This window comes from Artemia sp. Qi Xiang Cuo, chromosome 8 (genome assembly GCF_049724085.1).
Source record: "Artemia sp. Qi Xiang Cuo chromosome 8, ASM4972408v1, whole genome shotgun sequence".
NCBI classification, from domain to species: domain Eukaryota; kingdom Metazoa; phylum Arthropoda; class Branchiopoda; order Anostraca; family Artemiidae; genus Artemia; species Artemia sp. Qi Xiang Cuo.
The window spans coordinates 41,911,989-41,932,091 of record NC_142801.1 but is presented as its reverse complement, the minus strand read 5'-3'; the positions used below and the strand labels follow the sequence as shown (position 1 = coordinate 41,932,091).

Genomic DNA, 20,103 nt, shown 5'->3' with positions numbered 1-20,103 from the left:
GTTATATGTCTATGCTTAGGTTTGAGTACCCATAGGGCCAAACGAAACGTAGGTCGCCTCCGAATGGGGTGACAAGAAGTCATAGAAAAGGATTTAAAGGAAATCAGAACTTCTTGGAAGGATGTGATGAGGAAAGCTTTGAACAGGTTGGGATGGTGGAGCAGCACGTCCGGCTCACCTGGCCTCAAATGGCTTGTTGCTGCAGTTAGTTATTAGTAGTTGTAGTAGTATTTGTGTTTCAGGAGTGTCGTATGTTCTGATTGTCACTTACTGTATAGCTCAAAACTTAGTCTTTTTGCTGACCAGAAAGATATGCAAGTTTTTCCATGACTATTTTAGAACGCTTAAAACAGGTAGAATTCATAAACCCCCTCTTCTTGAAAAATTCTCCCTAGAAAATTTCCTCCCCTCGCAAAATTATCCTGTGGAATATCCCACTTCCAGAAAAATTTCCGTATATTTGCTACTGCATACCTTACAACTCTTTCCCAAGGAGCTGTCGGGGAGGGGGGGGGGGTTCGTGTCATTCACATAGACATAATTGGATCTTACAACCATTTTAAACAAAATGGCTATCTCAAAATTTTGATCCGCTGTCTTAGGGGAAAAAAGACTAGTTGCCCCCCGATCTTTTTGTTTACTTGAAAAGGACACAAGAACTTTTATTTTCCGTTTGAACGAGCCCTCTCCCGATGTTCTAGGAATATTGATTCTGTACGATCACCCATGACAAAACAACAACAAATAAAACACGCATCTAGGATCTTTTTTCTGGCAAAAAATAGAAAAGTCCACGTTTTTGTGGATAGGACATTGAAACCTCTACAGTAGGGCTCTATGATATGCTGAATCTGACGGTATGATTTTCATTAAGATTGCTTGAGTTTTTTTTTATACTGTTTCTCCTTTTTTTGAAAATCAGGCAAATTTTCTTGGGTTCATAGCTTTTGATGTTTAGCATTAAGCTTGATAAAATTTGATAGGGAAGGAGAGGGGGAAAGATTGAAATTGATATCTGATCCCTTTTGATTTCCGGAAATATTTCTGGTCTACGCCTTTATTATTGGTAACGGTTGGTTGGGCGATGTTGCTAATCTAAAGCCTTATTTTTGCTATAGATACCATAAGAATGGTAAGTATTCCTGAAATTGGGAGAAGTCTTGGAATCCGAGACATTTGGTGGAATCGAGATTAGAACCGAGAACGGGATAAATTTTGGCATCGCCCCACCACTAATTCTAAACTATTGTTAAAATGAAGCGTTTTAAATAATTAAATAGGTATATTTGGATTTTAAAAATTAGCTGTTCTTCCTAACAATAATCTAAAGAGCTTAATGAGGTGGTCTGCTTAGAAGTAATAAGCAAAGTAGTAGTGACTATGATAATAAGAATCGTGTTCTGAGAACTAGAATTGCCACTGGCCAGAGAAAATCTCCTCATGAAAAGCGTTCAAAAATCACTAAGATTGCGGAAAAAATCTACCAAAACACCTAAATTTATTAAAATTGCTTCTGCATTTAGTCTTTAGGGTAAAAGAAAATCAGAGTGATATTTAGCTCTTCGAAAGGTTTTATTCTTATTATTTATGAATGATTTCAAAGATAATGCTTTCCACTCACGAACTTATACTTCTCTTTTAAGGCCTTTAATACTGCTCTAAATACCCAAATTTCGATAGGAAGAAAAAAGAAACTGAGGCTGAAATATCATTTTGGAGCAAATACAATTCTTAAGAATAAGAATAAATTGCTAAAAGCGGCATACTCTATTTATCTCTCTGAAGATCATATTTTTTTGAAGTTTCCTATTTATTATCATTAACACATTATTTTCTTTAGATTGATACAACTACAATTAAAACATTTAAAGATTTTCCGTTAAGTAAGAAAACCTTATCTGGTCTTGATGAAAGCGGCTACTCAATGCCAACGGAAATTCAGAAGGAGTCCATTGGTTTGGCATTGAAAAGACTGGATATACTTGGAGCTGCTAAGACTGGAAGTGGAAAAACCATCGCTTTTCTTGTTCCGGTATGATATATTAGTTATTAGAAAATGTCAAGCCGAATTTTGAATAACAGGTTTTTTTTTTTTTTTTTTTTTTTTTTTTTTTTTATGGCCTAGGCTCCTACATAAAAAGAGTGGTTTTCTTAAAAATCTTGTTCTCAACTCGATTTCTGAATGGAGTCCTTCAATGAAATTAGTGTCAAAGAATTTCAGATCTATTAGTGAACGTGTAAGTAGGATTATCGCAAGCTAATTATTTTATTTCTTGAAAAGTTAATGGAGATATGACACTAGTCTCTTTTTACTCTAAAGTTGCATTCTTATTGCTGCAGTTGTACCGTTGTGATCTGATTTTATGCCAGCTGATGCATTAGTTTTATAAAATCTACTTTCGGAAATAAGGTAGAAAAAGTTTAATAATCGTCTGAAAAACGTTACCTCATGTTTTGGTAATGTTTATACTCGTTGTTGGTAGATTTTTGTCGCTAAAAGAAAATTATCTAGAAAATGGAAAAGAAAAGAACATACAAGGGAAGACATGGCAAAGAGAACGGGTTGAGTTCTCATCTAAAATGCACTTGACGGAAGACATGCCTTAAATGTTTAGGTTATATAAACGAAGAACCATAAAAAGGCATTGACTCTGTTGCACTTTGATTGAATCATCATCACGGAAAGAATGTATCCTAGATAATAGACAACGTTTGTTATTTATAAGTTTAATTTTCTATTTTGGCTTTTTTTTTGTCAAGCTGAATGCCGAAGAAATCACCGATTTTCTGATTTGAATGACGCTTAAGATTGTATTAAAAGTAAATCTTAAATTTTACTATTTTTGAAAAGGAGCAATTGATTTTAATAGAATCTCTAAAGCGTAAAAAAGAGAGAAAAAAGTCTTCAAATCTTGGAGTTTAAGAGTTTATTACCCTTTTTAAACGTCCTTTGTAAAGTAAATAATGTACTGTGCTTTGATAATTTTAACTATTATAAAAAAACTAAAGTTGTTTTTTTTTCAGTTTCTAAGCTGTATTTTTTAGCTTATCTATGCTTTGGATGTTTTAGTTCTTGCTTTTCGAAAGTCTTACATGCAAAGTAGATCATCATGCTGAGTAGTCTGCTTCTTACTGAAATCAAACCAATGCCCTTGTAATACGCATACTCACTCTTGTCACCTTTCTTACAAAAAGGTTTAATTGATTTTTTTCTAATATGTCTAAGTACTTCCCCTTCTCCCAAAATTTCATTCCTATTCTTCAGTGTTTTTCCTATAACCACCATATTTCGAAAGCTCACGAACCGCACTATCGACCCTCGAGGCTTCATGATTGTTTTTGTCCTTTTAGTTCTCTCTCTAAATCCTCACAAAACAAATCTTCCTTCATTTTCAAATTGCTGAATTTTATTCATTCTTTTCTATATCATCTGTTACAACTTTTACACGGTTTAAGACATTCTTAAAACTTTGGTCCGGGTTTTTATAATGGGTGAGATAGGGAATGATCATACTGGATAATTATATAAACTGTGTACTATACCTACCACTAATTGAGGCACCGTTCTTATCTTTAACTGGGTGAAGACCAGACTGACTACTTTCTGTGTGAATTTCTCAAGATATCAATTCAATATTTTACTATTGTGTCATCTGTCTAGATCTTCCCGACCCTCGACAATTTTTTCCATGGCCTTGGAAAAACACCTCCTTAATTCACACTTTAGTTCTACCACTCAGACTTTTTTTGCTAATTTTATATTTTTCATCCAGGTATTAGAAATACTGTTTACCGAACGTTGGAACCCAATGGATGGCTTGGGAGCATTAATTATAACTCCAACTCGAGAGTTAGCTTATCAAATTTTCGATACTTTACGAAATGTTGGGAGACATCACGGATTTTCAGCTGGCCTCATCATAGGGGGTAAAGATTTAAAGTTTGAACAGAAAAGGTTACAGGGATGCAATGTTATGGTATGTACTCCTGGAAGACTTCTACAGCATATGAATGAAAACCCGTTGATGGACACAACAAACCTTCAGGTTATTTTATTATAGTTTTTATGGTTTTTTTTTATTACTCTTGTCACTTTTTTGTTTATTGGAATTTTTAAAAGCAATATAGATCGAGTTGATTTCTTGCACGCGACCTCGTTCTCATCCTACCAAATAATTTTCAAGGACCCTTTGTCTCTAGGAAAGTTCTTTCTTAAGATATTTTTGTGACTAAAAACTAAAGGGGCTATCTAAACTTTTTTGTAAAAGAAATTTATAACTTGGGAAATATTTTTTAGGTAAGTCTATATTCACTGGCTCCATTTGCAGAGACGTATCTATTTCGTAAGGGTTGGGGAAACTGATAATTTTCTGGATAAAGCCTTCATTATAACCAATTGAGGCCAATAAATCTGTCATGTCTTGTTATATAAAACTCTCAAATTCACCCGTGTCACAGAAGTCAGGTTGTCGTGCTCAAAATGAAAAATGAAAATCTGAAGATTTTCCCCGAAGTGAGCTAAAAAATTAGAAAGATTCTTCTCGTTGGATCTTTGTCAGCTAGTTGACTTTACTTCAACTTTACTCAATTCGACTTTACTTAATTTGTTTTACTTCTTCTAAAAAAATAATGGCTTTCCTTAAAAAAAAAACGATCAATTTTACTTTGAATTACTCCTTTTGTTTGGTTCCTCTTTCTGCACAGCTCAACCAAGAAGAACAAATTCCTTTTTGGATATACGAGGGTACTTAATAAAAGAATGAAGGATGACATGACAGATTCCCAAAAATAATTTTTGTCATCTAGGGCCAAAACGAAAAGCACGTCGTTCCCGAATAGAGGTGGGAGGAGGTCATAAGGAAAGATTTAAGGGAAATGGAACGCCTGAGAGGGTGTAAAGAGGGAATTTTTCAATAGATTGGGATGGAGGAGGAGCGCGCTTAGCTTTTTTTTTTTTTTTTTTTTCTTTGTTTGCCAGCCAAAATAGGGGTTTCGCAAAAAGAAATTTGATTTATTTTTAGCCCTTGGAAAATGTACTCCCTTATTTGTTTAAAGTATGTTTCCAGTTATTTAGTAAATGTCCTGACATGCCCCAGATTGTAGTAGCAGATTTATGTTCACCGGAGCAACGTAAATAATTAAAATATAATTTTAAGTATTCCCCATACCCTGTCTTAATGAAACTAATCTTGACAAGTGTCTCAGTTTAACAATTCCTTATTAAAAATTATCTTTACCTCCGTCGACCCTCAGTACTTTGCTTCATCACAACTGTTTTTCTTTTTCTGGTCAGTTTTTTGTATTATTATTTTGAACTGCTTGTTGTTATTCCAAAACCGAGTTATATTGGACGCTGCAGTTTTTAAAGCTGCCTACGTAACATCCAGCGGGAATAAAAAAAAAGATATTTATTTTGTCAATGGAGATTAAACTCACACGGTGGTCCTTATCGCAATATCGTGAGTTTTAATTAGACAGTCATAATTATTTTCTCAACGTGTGTACTTATGGCAAGATAGTATTTTTCTTAGTTGGAACATCCTCGTTTAAGGTTTTAAAAACTAATATCCAGTGCACTTGCGTGAAAAATCTAGGGCTTAATCTGGCAGAAAAAATCAGCTGACAACTCTGGCCTTAATGCGCGAGCAAAACAAAGACATTGTAAATAAAGGGAAAGAGTAAGAAAAGTGGCTCTGCCACTAAAACAGTAGTATTATTTCTGTCTTTTGTAAATCAGCTTAATAAACTAAACTCCTATAACGTTTTGCGTTAAGCTTATTGGAAAAATGAAACATGCTCAACTTGTACGAAATTAGAAGTTCCCTGTAGTTAAAAAAAAAAAAATACGAAATATTACAGTTCCCTATGAAAAAATTGTATTTGTACTTTTAAGAAGTTTACTGGAGTTGATTTGGCTCTTGAAAATTTTTTCGGTAAGTTTGAATGATATTATTTGGGATAAAGGTATGCTTTGAAATTTTGTATTATCTTCATTTGTTAGGTTTCTTGTTTTCTTTCTTGGCAATATCAATTTAAATTTCTTTCTTCCTTTCTTTTTTTCTCTTAACATAAGTTTTCTCTTACATATGAAAAGTACTCTTTCTCTTTTTTTTTTAGATCCTTGTTATAGACGAAGCAGACAGATGTTTGGACCTTGGTTTTCAAAAAACTATGAATGGTATTATTGAAAATCTGCCACCAAAAAGACAAACACTTCTATTTTCTGCTACGCAAACAAAGTTAGTATTCTTTTTTAGTTTATTCTTTTTTTATACCATGTAAAACTTTGTCTAGTAAATCTTTCTTCATAGTTTATTCAATACAAGTTTTTGCATCCCAATACTCTGCAAAAACTTTGATTATCATTAATATGTAAATAAATGTTTCTAGGTAAAACACAATTTACCAAATAAAAGGTACAACTCGTTGTAGATTGTTTGCTTGTTGACCATAAAAGACACCGGCTGAAATCCTATTACAGGCAGTAACTAAAGTCTAGAACTCAAAGTCTAGCCAAGCACCTTGTCTAGCTTGTCTAGCTAAGCACCGAATTTTACTTGTGAACGGTCGTTGCCTAGATATTGAAGTCTGGCTAGACATGTGTCTGGACATGGGATTCTAGCTAGATATGCATGTGAACGCCGCTTAAGAATTCGAAAAATCGACAATGTGTTGGGTTGGTTATTTAAACCTAGGGTTGAAATTCCACATATCCACAATTATCGAATCACCCATTTATCAGAGGCAGCGCTGTAGCGTTGCCTATAGTAAAGGCCATACGGCTCCAATGTTTTATTATTATTAATTAAAAAAAAACTCCGAAAAATAAGTTTTTCAAATAAAAGTAAAGGCCATTTTAAACTTAACCTCAGTTGATACGAATACCTGTTAAAATTCAAACTCAAAACGCCCAGAAATTACAATTAAAGAATATATGAAACCCAAAATGGACAAAAATAAAATAAACAATCATAGCAAAAAAAATACAACAGGTACTAATATTAATGAATAAATAAACCTTAAAACGAGTAGTGCTTAGATTGAATATGAAAATCAAGCTTAAAATGAAAACAAATGTTTTGCTATTAAAGTATAAATGAAACTTAAAACGAACAGAAATTAAATATACAATCAATGCGAACAAACATAAAATATATATTAATGTAAATGAATAAATAAATCTTAAAACGAGCGGAACTTAAAAAGAATATGCAAATCAAGTTTGAATCGAATAAAAGTAAATAGAAACAAGAGTTTGGGTATCGCCTCACTGCTGAAGCCTAAAACCTGCTGCGTCATTGCCGCTTTACTGAAAACGAATTATATTACAAATGTTTTCTGTGGTACTTAATATTGAATATAAATATTAAAATTACAGTAAAATTTTGAACTGATGAGCTTTTAGTAATTAATATCATTATGCATCAAATATTCAGTTTAATTTGATAGTTCTTTTCAAGATTGGTCAAGACAAATATAGTTTCACTACAACAAAATTTGGAATACTGCCCCCTTCTTTAACTGTAAAATCCTAAAGCCTTCTGCGTCATTGGTGCTTCACTGAAAACGAATTACTCGTATATTACAAATTTATTATTTTCCATTACCTCTGGGAAAAAAAAAAAATAATAGATAATAAAATATTGGAGCCGTATGGCCTTTACTATAGGCAACGCTACAGCGTTGCCTCTGATTATTTTTTTTTCCCAGAGGCACTTCATACGGAAGGGGTCGCCGTAGAAACTTCAAAGGGGCTCATTCGATTGGAAATCGAGAGTTCTAGTGCCCTTTTTAATAGTCGAAAATGATTGGAGGGCAACTAGCCCCCCCCCCCCTATGCCCATCATTCCCCTAAAAACATCCAATAAAAATTTTGAGATAACCATTTTGTTCAGCGTAGTTGATTTCGTGATAGAAAATATATTTTCGAGGAGGACACTCCTCGACAACCCTCAGGGCAAGGGTTTTAGGTTATGTCCTGGGGGGATATAAGGTATTTAAAGAAGGCGTAGCCGTAGAAACTTTAAAAAAAGCTGATTTAATTGAAATTTCAAAGAGCTAGTGCCCTATTTAATAGTCGAAAGTGATTGTAGGGCATCTAGCCCCCTCCCCCCCACGCCCAGGATTCCCCCAAAAACAACCAATAAGAATTTTGAGATAGACATTTTATCCAGCGTAGTTGATTTCCAAACAAAAAATACGTTTTTGACGAGAACACTCCCCCACAACCCTCAGGGTAAGAGATTTAAGTTATGCTCGTGGGGTATTAAGGGCTATTATCGAAGGCGCTCTTACATAAAATTAAAAACAGGGTAATTCTATTGAAAATTAAAGGCCTTTTGCCCTTTTTCATATTCGAAATTTTTTGTATTGCAACTAGCCCCCCCCTCCCCCCTCCCATCAGTTACCCACACACATCCAATCAAAATTTTGAGATAGCCATTTTGTTCAGTGTAGTTGATTTCCTTACAGCAAATATGTTTTTGAGGAGGATATTCCTCCACAACCCTCAGGGCAAGGGTTATAAGTTCTGCCCTGGTGGCATATAAGGTTTTTATAGAAGGAGTTGTCGTAGAAACTTCAAAACTGGCTCATTCTATTGGAAATTAAAGAGCTAGTGCCCTTTTTAATAGTCGACAGTGATTGGAGTGTAACTAGCCCCCCACCCCCACGCCCATCATTTCCCCAAACACATCCAATCAAAATTTTCAGATAGCCATTTTGTTCAGCGTAGTTAATTTCTAAGTAGAAAATATATTTTTGAGGAGGACACTCCCTCGCAACCCTCAGGGCAAGGGTTTTAAGTTATGCCCTGGGGGCATATCATGTTTTTATAGAAGCAGTTTTCACGGAAACTTCAAAACAGGCTCATTCGATTGGAAATTCAAAGGGCTAGTGCCCTTTTTAACAGTAGAAAATGATTGGAGGGCAACTAGCCCCCCCCACATCCAGCAGTCTATCCCACCCCGCCCCGCCAAATTTTGAGATAGCCATTTTGTTCAGTATATTTGATTTCCCAATAGAAAATATGTTTTTGACGAGGATACTCCCTCACAACCCTCAGTGCAAGGGCTTTAAGTTATGCCCTCTGGGCATATTAGGTTTTTATAGAAGGCTTTGTCGTAGAAACTTCAAGCTCATTCGATTGGAATTTCAAAGGGATAGTGCCCTTTTTAATAGTCAAAAGTGATTGGAGGGCAACTAGCCCCCCCCCTACGCCCATCACTCCCCCAAACACATCCAATCAAAATTTCGAGATAGCCATTTTCGTTCAGCGTAGTTGATTTTCAGATTGAAAATATATTTTTGAGGAGGACACTCCCCCACAACTGTCAGGGCAAAGCTTTTAAGTTATGCCCTGGGGGCATATAAGGTTTTTTATAGAAGGCGTTGTCGTAGAAATTTCAAAACAGGCGCAATCGCTGGAAAATTAAAGAGCTGGTGCCCTTTTTAATAGTCGAAAGGGATTGGAGGACAACTAGCCCCACCCCCCACCCCCCTCATTTCCTCAAACACATCCAATCAAACTTTTGAGATAGCCATTTTGTTTAGTTTAGTTCATTTCCAGATAGAAAATATATTTTTGAGGAGAACAATTCCCCACAACCCTTAAGGAAAGGGTTTTAAACTAAGCCCTGGGGGCATATAAGGTTTTTATAGAAGGCAGTGTCGTAGAAACTTCAAAAAAGGCTCATTAGATTGGAATTTCGGAGGGCTAGTTTCCTTTTTAATAGTCGAAAGTGATTTGAGGGCAACTAACCCCCCTCTCACGCCCAACTTTTCCCCAAACACATCCAATCAAAATTTTAAGACAGCCATTTTAGTAAACGTAGTTTTAAGTTCTGGAAATTAGGTCTTTGAGGATTACAACTCCCCCAAAGCCCTCAGGGCAAGGTTTGTAATTTAAGGATTCTCCGAATCCTTTATATTATTTCGTATGGAAGGGATGCTGGTATAAACTTCAGAGAGGACTCATTTGATTGTAAACTGAATGTTCTTGTTAACGATTTAAGAGTCAAAAAAGATTGGAGAGCTAGGCCCCCTCCGTCTTCCACGCCCTAAATGCATCAGATAAAACTTTTGAGATGGACATTTTGTTAAAATAGTTCAAAGTTCTGATAACAAAAAACTCCGGTGTCGACACGGCCCACCAGGGCCCAGGGGTAGGCGTTGTAAGTAATGCCCAGGGGCATAACTTATTAAGGGGGGTTTATAACTTATGGGAAGGGGCTTGTATGGGAAGAACACATAGGAAATCTATAATAATTATCCAATTATAAGGTTAAAATACATACTCTGTGATAGATGCAAAATTGCTTTGGCACACAAATTCCTATTGAGGTCAATTCCAAACAGTCGTGATCCCTTTATGTCAGCAAGTGAAATGGTCTAAACCCCCTTATTGGAGCTATTTTGTCAATCCATTCATTGTTGCCAATCGCTGTCCATAAGTTATGCAAGCTGTCTATTGTTCATACATAAGGTTTTTATGAAAGAGGTAATCGTAGACTTTGAATAAAGCCTCATTCGATTTAAATTTAAAGTTCTATATCCATTATTTTAATTCAAGAATAATCGGTCATTAAGCACCCCCCCCCCCCCCATGCCATAAAAACTTGAAACTTTTTTCAATCAAGAACAAACAACAATTAATTAAAAAATACTTTCCGAAGAATAAGTTTTTCAAAGAAAAGTAAAGGCCGTTTTAAACTTAAGTTCAGCAGATACAAATACTTGTTAAAAGTCAAACTCAAAACAACCAGAAATTACTATTAAAGAATGAATGAAACCCAAAACGAACAGAAATTAAATAAACAATCATAGCAAAAAACATACAACAAGTAATAATATAAATGAATAAATAGATCTTAAAGCGAGTATTTCTTGGATTGAATATGAAAATCAATCTTAAAACGAAAAAAAATAGTTTCTTATTTAAGTATAAACAAAACATAAAAGGAACAGAAATTAAATAACAATCATTACGAACGAACATACAATATATATCAATGTAAACGAATAAATAAATCTTAAAACTATTAATATGTAAATTTAATATGCGAATCAAGTTTGAATTGAATAAAAATAACTACAAACAAGAGTTTGGGTATCGTCTCACTGTAGAAGCCTAAAACCTACTGCGTCATTGGCGCTTTACTGAAAATGAATTATATTACAAATATTTTTTTTTGTACTTAATATTGAAAATAAATATTAAAATTACAGTAAAATTTTGAACTAATGAGCTTTTAGCAATTAATATCATTATGCATCAAATATTCAGTTTAATTTATTAGTTCTTTTCAAGATTGGGCAAGACAAATATAGTTTCACTACAAGCAGAATTTGGATACTGCCCCCTTCTTTAACTGTAAAGACCTAAAGCCTTCTGCGTCATTGGTGCTTCACTGAAAACGAATTACTCGTATATTACAAATTTATTATTTTCCAGTTCTTACAGTATTGACAATAAAAATAAAAATTACATTGAAAAAAAATCTTGAACTGATGGATCTTTCAACGATTCATATTATCATATATCTAATATTCAATTTGAATTGCTTCTAACTATTCAAGTCTGTTCAAAACTCGTATTGTTTTGCCATTTTTTTTAACTCTACCATTTTTTGTAACTAATCGTGTTGGTTTGTTATGGAAACATTCTTTGGCTTCTAGGCATTTCTATTTGAGCGAAAAACTACACCTCAAACTTTGTGGAGCATGCATTTTCTTGCATGAAACACCAAAATATAATAAAATGTCAAGTTTCGGAGTGTTCCACCACTCGCAAGCAAGTGCCATTGGTATTTTTGAATCCGCATGGTCAGTATAGGGGGTGGAGGGTAGACTAATTCTCGTAGCAGTCCCATTCCGTCGTGCTATGGTTCACATTTTCAACACCTGGCGTCTGGACTATCATATAATCTACCAAGCATGCAAATACCCCAAATCAGTATCAATAAATAAATGAAACCCAAAAGGAACAAAAATTAAAATAAATATTAGAGTCAAACTCGAAACGAGCATAAATTAATGTGAGTAGGTTTCAAAACCCCTATGCTTTCTAAAAGCCAGGATATAATTTGTATTTTACTGAAAAAAAATTCAAATGAGTTTACTGACAAATAATGCGCATTGTCAATTTAATATACATATGCTGATATTTATTCCCTAAAATCTTAATTAATTTTTGATTTCTTAATGTTAGAAAAGTGAAAATATTTCAAAGAATTGTTTTCAGTAAAGCGCCAATGACGCAGTAGGTTTTAGGCTTCTGCAGTGAGACGATACCCAAACTCTTGTTTGTAATTATTTTAATTCGATTCAAACTTGATTTGCACATTTAATTTCAGTTTCACTCATCTTAAGATTTATTTGTTCATTCACTTTAATATATATTGTATGTTTTTTCGGATTTATTGTTTATTTAATATATGTTCGTTATAAGCTTCATTTATACTTTAATAGCAAAATATTTGTTTCCGTTTTAAGCTTGATTTTCATATGCAGTCAAAGAATAACTCGCTTTAAGATCTATTTATTCATTTGTATTATTAATTGTTGTATGTTTTTTGCTATGATTGTTTATTTAATTTCTGTTCGTTTTGGGTTTCATTTATTCTTTAATAGTAATTTCTGGTCGTTTTGAGTTTGAATTTTAACAGGTATTTGTATCTCCTGAGCTTAAGTTTAAAATGGCCTTTACTTTTCTTTGAAAAACTTATTTTTAGGAAAGTTTTTTTTAATTAATTGTTAAAAAGAGTTTTTTTAATTAATAACATTAAATCTTCCAGTGGTTCAATTTAAGTACTATTTGTTGTTTTATCACTCACTGATGTGGTTTTCCCAAAATCTGTTCATGCGTTCAAGGAACAACCTGCTTTAAAAAGCAAAATATCAAACAGATTTTCTTGTGCAACTTAATTTTGGAAGGTTGAACCCTAACCTTGACGAAAGTTACATATTCTTATCACCCTAAAAGTTACAATATACCTGATAATACACTTTTTCTCAATACTTGATTTTAAGATTTGGCTTAACGTAGAACATGGGTCACCCCTTACTAGGTCTACACTAACATGTACAGTACAGCTCCATAAAGTAGAAACTATGCTATTATCCTTTATTAACTAGAGAGGATTCCTGCAGACTTGATCTACAACAAATTTCCAAACCCACTACTGACACGTAGTTATTTATGCACACTAAATGTAATTCCAACCAATTGCTAAATAAAAAAACCTAGGTAGGTGAAGTTATTTACTCCGTCAATGTCCTAGTTACCTGACAACGATGCTTCACTCTTGTTCAAACAACATTATTTTGAAACGTTAATTTACAAAACTATCTCGCTCTCTTCATAATTCTCTGTAAACCCGACAAATGGAAATTGAGAAACCCATACATTAGCCTATTCGAATGTATATGCCATTCTCTTCATCTTTGCACATTAAACACTTGGCTTGAGCTACTGCCATCTGTATCAAAATTTCCCCGTGGTTTTCTGTGATGTGTATGTGCCGAACTACTTACTATGAAAGTTATACCACTCCCCCAAGTGACAAAATGAAGGATCTGATTGCGGCAAAGGTTGCCTCTACTTGTTGGTTTTTATGATCTAGAATGGTAGAAGCTATGCCAGATTCTTATCTATAATTATCTTCACATTTAATCGAGCAGTTGTCACTGAACGATGTTAGGAGCCAATAGTAAACATCGAGATGTAAAAACACAAAGTAAATAAGTTTTTCTTGCTGTTTTGAAGACGATTTTGGGTGAGTTCTGGAAAACCAAGCTTCTTTTTCAAAAAAAAGCTTTTGCTGACCATTTTCATCTGCTACTAGATTTCAAATATTTTATCCTTTATCTGATTGAAGCGAATTCTTAGGAAAATTGTAGTCTAAATTGATACCAGTCTCGAAGCTGATCTTGATTCTGTCTATTACTGAAGTGGACTTTGGGTATGAAATCTGCCTTTCGCAACACATCAAAGTTGAGCTAGGAGAGAAAGGAAGTTCTTTGACGTTGCCATAGCTTTCTGAAGTTATTGGCTTCTGAGGGGCTCAAAAACCTGCCTCCAAATCTTACGCTCGTAAAGAAGACCAATGTCGGCTCTTCTCAAATTTGCCTGAATGTATCTATGAGGCCATGCTTCCAAGAGATACAATATTTCTTTCTGAAGTAACATGACCAGAGCGCATTGGAAATTCAGCAGCAAAATTTGCTTCCAGGCGTGCTTCCATTGCAAAAGTATTCTGATTTAGTGTTAACAATTACAAAGACAGGCCAAATCATAGGCTTTTGTTTGACCTTCCTCAAGCAGCTCTTTGAATTCCATGTTTGCTGATCAGTCAGCTTCGTCGAAAGAGATACTTTCGGTAATGAATGTTGTCAATCACAAAATTCAAAATTGTATACAGCTGAAAAGACTTAGACCTTGTTGCGACTATTCCACTTTGGCTGAATTGGCAGAGTACGTGCTACTTGGACTTTAATGCCCCGCCTGCTATGTTTAATTGATTTACTAGTGATATTATAGCGTTATCGAGGAAACCATTTAAAGTGGACGAAAATGAAGACAATAGTCTCCAGTATGTTTTGAGTGATACAATAGAAGATTTTGCTACTTTTTACAAAGACAATTTATTTTTCTTTCTTTCTCAACTTTGATGATAACCTCTCATCCTAGTAAAAAAGAAACGTTAAATTTGATGAACAAAATATACAAATACGATACAAAGTTCATTATATGGGAAACATCAGTAAAGAACAAACTAGTGTTTTTAAAAGACACCTGTCAGGTAATTTTTTGTCACATATGCATGTTTTTAACTTCTCTTTTGCGACCCTGGTTATAAGAATTGACAGAAAAATGACTTAGGGCTACAATAACGTACGACATAATAATATTTATTCTGGAAATTTCTTGTTCTCGTAACTTAGATAGCGCCTTTCAACAAGACCAAAGTAATTTCGGGTGAAGCCAGGAATCAACATTGCAGCTGGAACGATTGGTGTAACTTTTTCATTGAATGGATGCTAAGTTTTCTATATCAAAAAGACAAATACCTACCTTCTGCCTATAAGCCTATATTAAACTGAATTTAAGCATACTTCCATAGTGCATAATGACCCACAAAACTGTATTCAATTTTGTAAAATTTGTTGAACTTTTAAATTTCCTTTTTGTTTTATTTTACTAGCTGAAATTTTCTTTACCTTTCTTGATTAATTAGGGATAGAACACGGAGAAGAGGGTATAAACTGTCTTTACAAAAAAGCTATGTGGTAGTTTCTCAGTCTTTGCTGTTAGCGAGATCATCGAAGTTTAGCTTTTGCTCTGCCTGGAACTGAAACTCGTCTGAACGGAATCTGTCGTTTGCATAGTTGCAGCTGTGGCTGTGACTGCGTATTTGCCCAAGTCCCTTGTAAGACTCACGAGAACCCGCTTATTCGCTTTCTTCTTATGTTATTCTCTTTTCACTTGCTTATATTCTCATTTATAATTCACTTATAGGCTACGTCTCATGACTATAAAACGCAAGCATTATTCATAAGAAACCGCTGAGTCTAACTATTCTAAAATTTTATTTTGACAAAGTTTTCTGGGGCTTTGATTCTAAGGATAATTCATGTGATTCTTGATTCTTCCAATGTGTGGATATATTGAAATATTTTTCTCGTCTTTTCACTTAAACATTTTACTGATCATAATCGATATCTCAAACCATGCTGATTCAAGGTATTCGTCTTCAAATGTACATTTTTCTTTTATCTCAAATTTGCTCTTTTTACTTATTGGATATAGCCTCTCTGGTATAGTCTGCTGTTCTTTCCCACGTCCCCTGCAGATAGAACTTCCTTTTTCTTTTAATAGATTTTGTTTTATTGTGTTGAAAAACAGAGAAAAAGCGATAGAAATGAACATTCTTTTTAGTATACTCGTTCAGGGGGATAAGTGTTAACGAGAAAAGCTTATCTTGGGACTATTTAAAAGTGACCAATATAATTTGTGTCAAAATCAAAGATGCTGTTGCATCCAAAAAAATACTACTTTTCTACATTTCATCATATCCTTCTCCTCATGAAACTTTTAATTTCAAATCTTTTAATTTACGAGGCTGAATATAATGGATATATTCCTTTTAGGTCTGTCAAAGATTTAGCCCGGTTGAGTCTTAAGGATCCAGTGTACGTATCGGTTCATGAGAATGCCAAATATAGCACACCGGAAACTCTGAAGCAAAGCTATATAATTTGCGAGCTGCATCACAAATTAGATGTGCTTTGGTCCTTTGTCACAACTCATAAAAAAAGCAAAGTGCTTGTCTTCCTCACATCATGTAAACAGGTATGTTTCTTCTTATTTTTCTCATTCCTTAATACTTTCTATTTACATTATTTGAAAGAAATGGTTAATGATCGGGAAATTCGTTTTCATAAGAATGTTGCAAAATAGAAAAAATGAACGCCCCTATTCTTTATTATTTGAGGCGAGGGAAGCAGTAGCTATTGGGGGGAGGGCACCAATATATTCTTAATTTTAAACCTGAAAGTTAACTATAATTTGATTTTCCAGACATAATAGTTCGCCTACGTTTGCATAGTTGAAATTATGTAAACGCTATTGGCACTTATTATATCGTTGGTATACACAGGTTCCACCTTTAAGGGTGGAGGGTGTCAAAACACAAAAACTGCATGTCTAGTCCAATCATTCGCATTCTGCGGGAGCCTTTTCCCCGCATTCTGCGGGGAAAAGGCTCTTGATTGACTCCCTCCTAGGACAGCTAAGTAACGTTTGTACTTTTATTTGAGCTTTTTACGTTCCGAAACAGAATCTCCAAAATTTGTAAATCCAAAAAAATCGTGTGGACGATGCATTAGTTGGATTTTGAGAAACTATTCTGGCAAGTCCTATTTTTAAATGTTTGGTGTTTTAGCGGCAAATCAGTTCATCGACCCTTGAATTTATAGATGAGATAAGAGTCAATCAACATGTGAGTGTTACTCTGAGATAACAGTCTAAAAAATTTTATGAAAAAAACAATTGATTTATAAAAAGAAGACCAAAATTAGTTTGTTATCAAAGACCAAATATATTTCTGAGTCGAATTTGACCAATTGTATTCTTCAAAAAACAAAAACTACAGTTAGCAAAGCTTGCACCTTAACTTTTCGTTAAATATCTATCTGATGAAAATAGTTTATTTTATTGTACATCATCTCAACCGTTGCATTAATGATAGACAACAGATAAGAGATTTTTTGCAGTGGTTCAACATAGTCAGTGGTGTCTGCAAAGCCAATACGGCCTTTCAATGTCATGGGCCTGTTAGGGGGTGACTGAGGACTACAGTACCCTAAAAATATGAAACATACACAAGAATTATAAAAGGTTTTAGTTTAAAAAAAATACGTTGCATGTTTCTTATAGAAATAAGTTGTTTTGAAATAACGCTCTAAGGCTCTAGACAAAAGTGTGTCTTTATGCCGTAAGGGGCGACATAAGATTGGTTTTGTCCTCTGTCAGAGACTTTTAAGATAACAATTTGCTGAATAAAGTGTGTGGTTCTGAAAGAATTTATATTTTTCTTGGCTTGGAATAAAATTTAGTAATAATTTCAGCAAAGGCGTTAAGAATCCCTGCTATAAGACAGGCATAGGCCCTTTTTATGATGATATACTTTTCATAATTTAGTGCCCAAGCCTTTTGACGAGGAAAATTCAAACGACTAATTATTAATTTTAATAAACTGCTAACACGTTCGTAAGGTCTAACATTGTAGCCCAAAAACATTGCCATCTCCATGTTCAGGAAAATTGGAAAATAACATGAATTCTAGACATTTTTTTCTATTTAATGGTCTGTAAATTACAGTCAAAATAAGAAAACGGTCTTCTTTTTGAATTTTCCCTGCTGCTGCTCTATTGGCAAATCGGCTTCTGGATAGATATTTTGTCGTTGGTGGAGATGCTACTCACGTCTTGGGTAGTCGTAATAACTGAAACCTATAAAATTATGATCGTTTGATTAACAATTGGAGTTATTTTTCAAATTTGAAACTCAAATTGGACAACTATTTTTTTTTTACATTAATGATGTTACGTGAATAATTTTCGTTATGGTGGACTGAGCTATATTCTCTAGGCTGAATGTAATACTCGTTTGAAAACGATTTCAGCTATTTTTCCTTCTTCTTTATTTATTGGTCTGCTCTTCGCTTTAAAAATACACATGCAAAAATGAACACTTCAGATACCAGTTTAGTCTTTCTGACTTTGATCATTATTCAAGAGAAAATTGAAAAGGAAAGAAGTATCGCCATGGCCATTATAGGTTTTCACCCATTTGGAATATATATTTAGTCCCATTGGAATGCTTCTTATGCCATAAACTTACTAAATTCGTTTTCCTCTTTATAGGTTCGTTTTGTATATTCAATATTTTGTCGGATGAGACCAGGAAATAGTTTAATGCAGCTGCATGGTGGAATGCATCAACTGAAAAGAATGAGTGCCTACGACGAATACTGTAGGAAAGAGCATGCTGTCCTCTTTGCAACAGATGTAGCTGCTAGAGGCCTAGGTCAGTTAAAACTCATTTTATTTTATCCTTTACTTCTAAAACTGATCGCTTGAAAAGTCTAGCCAGAAGTTGGGACAGCTTTCATATTTTTTAAACTGAAGGGTCGTTTCAACAAAGTGATTTTTTTTTTTTAAAGGGCATAAAATAGGTTATATCATCCCTCTCGGTACCAACGCCCTGACCCAAGCTTTGAGTGGGCCCATGAACGGTTGAGGTTTCATGCAGTGTAGACATTCGAAAAGTGAATCTTCTCCAGAATTAAAGAGGAAAGGAAAGAAAAATATGAAATAAAAGAAAGGAGTTTGTTCGTTTCAGTAACCGTAAATGTTTAACTAGAGCTGCTAATTTATTGCTAACTTGAAAAGTCAAAATAATAAAAATCGCTCAATATATTTTCTGCAGCTATATCAGCTTTATTCGCTATTCTGCAATTCCTTGAATCCGTAACCCTATGTCAAACTTATTAAACAAAGCCTGGAAAGAAAGTTTAAAAATGTTCTTAATTTATTGTTGGGAATATGTCTCTTACTAGATAGGAGCAGCGTACGATTGCTTTTTTTGCTGAAAAAAGTAGTTTCAAAGTCAAAACAAATGATTGAGAATCAAATGTTACTTTGTAAAGTAAGCTTGAATTTTTAAACTGGAAAGACATCATAGAAAGTTCAAGTTTGAAATTCAGGTAATTAGAATTTTATTTTTGTTAAGAATTAAGTAAAGCTTTGTCTCGCCGAAGATCCTCCCCGCCCCCCACATACAAGTGTGATTATCAAATGAATATGTTGCTGATTTTTCTTACCATCTTTTGTTCTAGATTTCCCTGCTGTTGACTGGGTAGTACAACTGGATTGTCCAGAAGATGCAAATGCGTACATACATCGTGCTGGACGTACTGCTAGATACACTCAGTCAGGAGAATCATTATTGATTATTACTCCAGAAGAAGAAGAAGGCATGATGAAAAGACTTGAGGATAAAAAGATTCCTATCAGTAAAATCGAGCAAGTCTATTTTCCCTAGTATTTTGTTCTTAAGATATGGATTTGATAGGGTTATCCAAAACAAAGGGCTTGTTTTGTACTTTTTTGAAAAGAACTATGGGGCTTCTGAAAGTTCTCTAGTGGGCCAATATCTCTTGGTCATATTCGCAAAGGCCTTTTTGGAGTTGTAAGGCATCTAGCTTCATAGGAGTCTAAGGAAAATTGGCTGATATACACTACATACCTGAAGACTGTGGAGGGGTCCACGCCCTCTCAAGACTCCCTGACAAAATGGAAGATTGTGGCTTAAATGCACATTTTAAGTCTCCTCACCCCCCAACCTACTATAAAAAGTCTTTGATAGACCACATCCCCTGGATCAAACATGCATGTATCTGTTTATGTACTATATACCTTAATGAAACAAAATTATTTAGTTATACTACGCAATTCATCGATGTCTTCTTATTCGAATCATAATAAACATCGAAATGAAAGTTCAGCTAAAATATATCATTTTTAATTTGAGAACCTGAG

At 34.3% G+C, this 20,103-nt stretch overlaps 1 protein-coding gene across 2 annotated transcripts in view; it reads left to right on the top strand.

Moving 5' to 3' along the window:
• Positions 1-20,103, top strand: part of LOC148949421 (putative ATP-dependent RNA helicase DDX10) — a 43,116-nt gene that overhangs the window by 11,268 nt on the left and 11,745 nt on the right. For both annotated transcript variants that reach the window (XM_089093447.1, XM_089093448.1), the window contains exons 3-8: positions 1,841-2,032; positions 3,774-4,046; positions 6,118-6,239; positions 16,150-16,351; positions 18,427-18,589; positions 19,401-19,587. In XM_089093447.1, the coding sequence (XP_088949573.1) occupies positions 1,841-2,032; positions 3,774-4,046; positions 6,118-6,239; positions 16,150-16,351; positions 18,427-18,589; positions 19,401-19,587 (1,139 nt within the window). The remainder of the gene's footprint in view (positions 1-1,840; positions 2,033-3,773; positions 4,047-6,117; positions 6,240-16,149; positions 16,352-18,426; positions 18,590-19,400; positions 19,588-20,103) is intronic.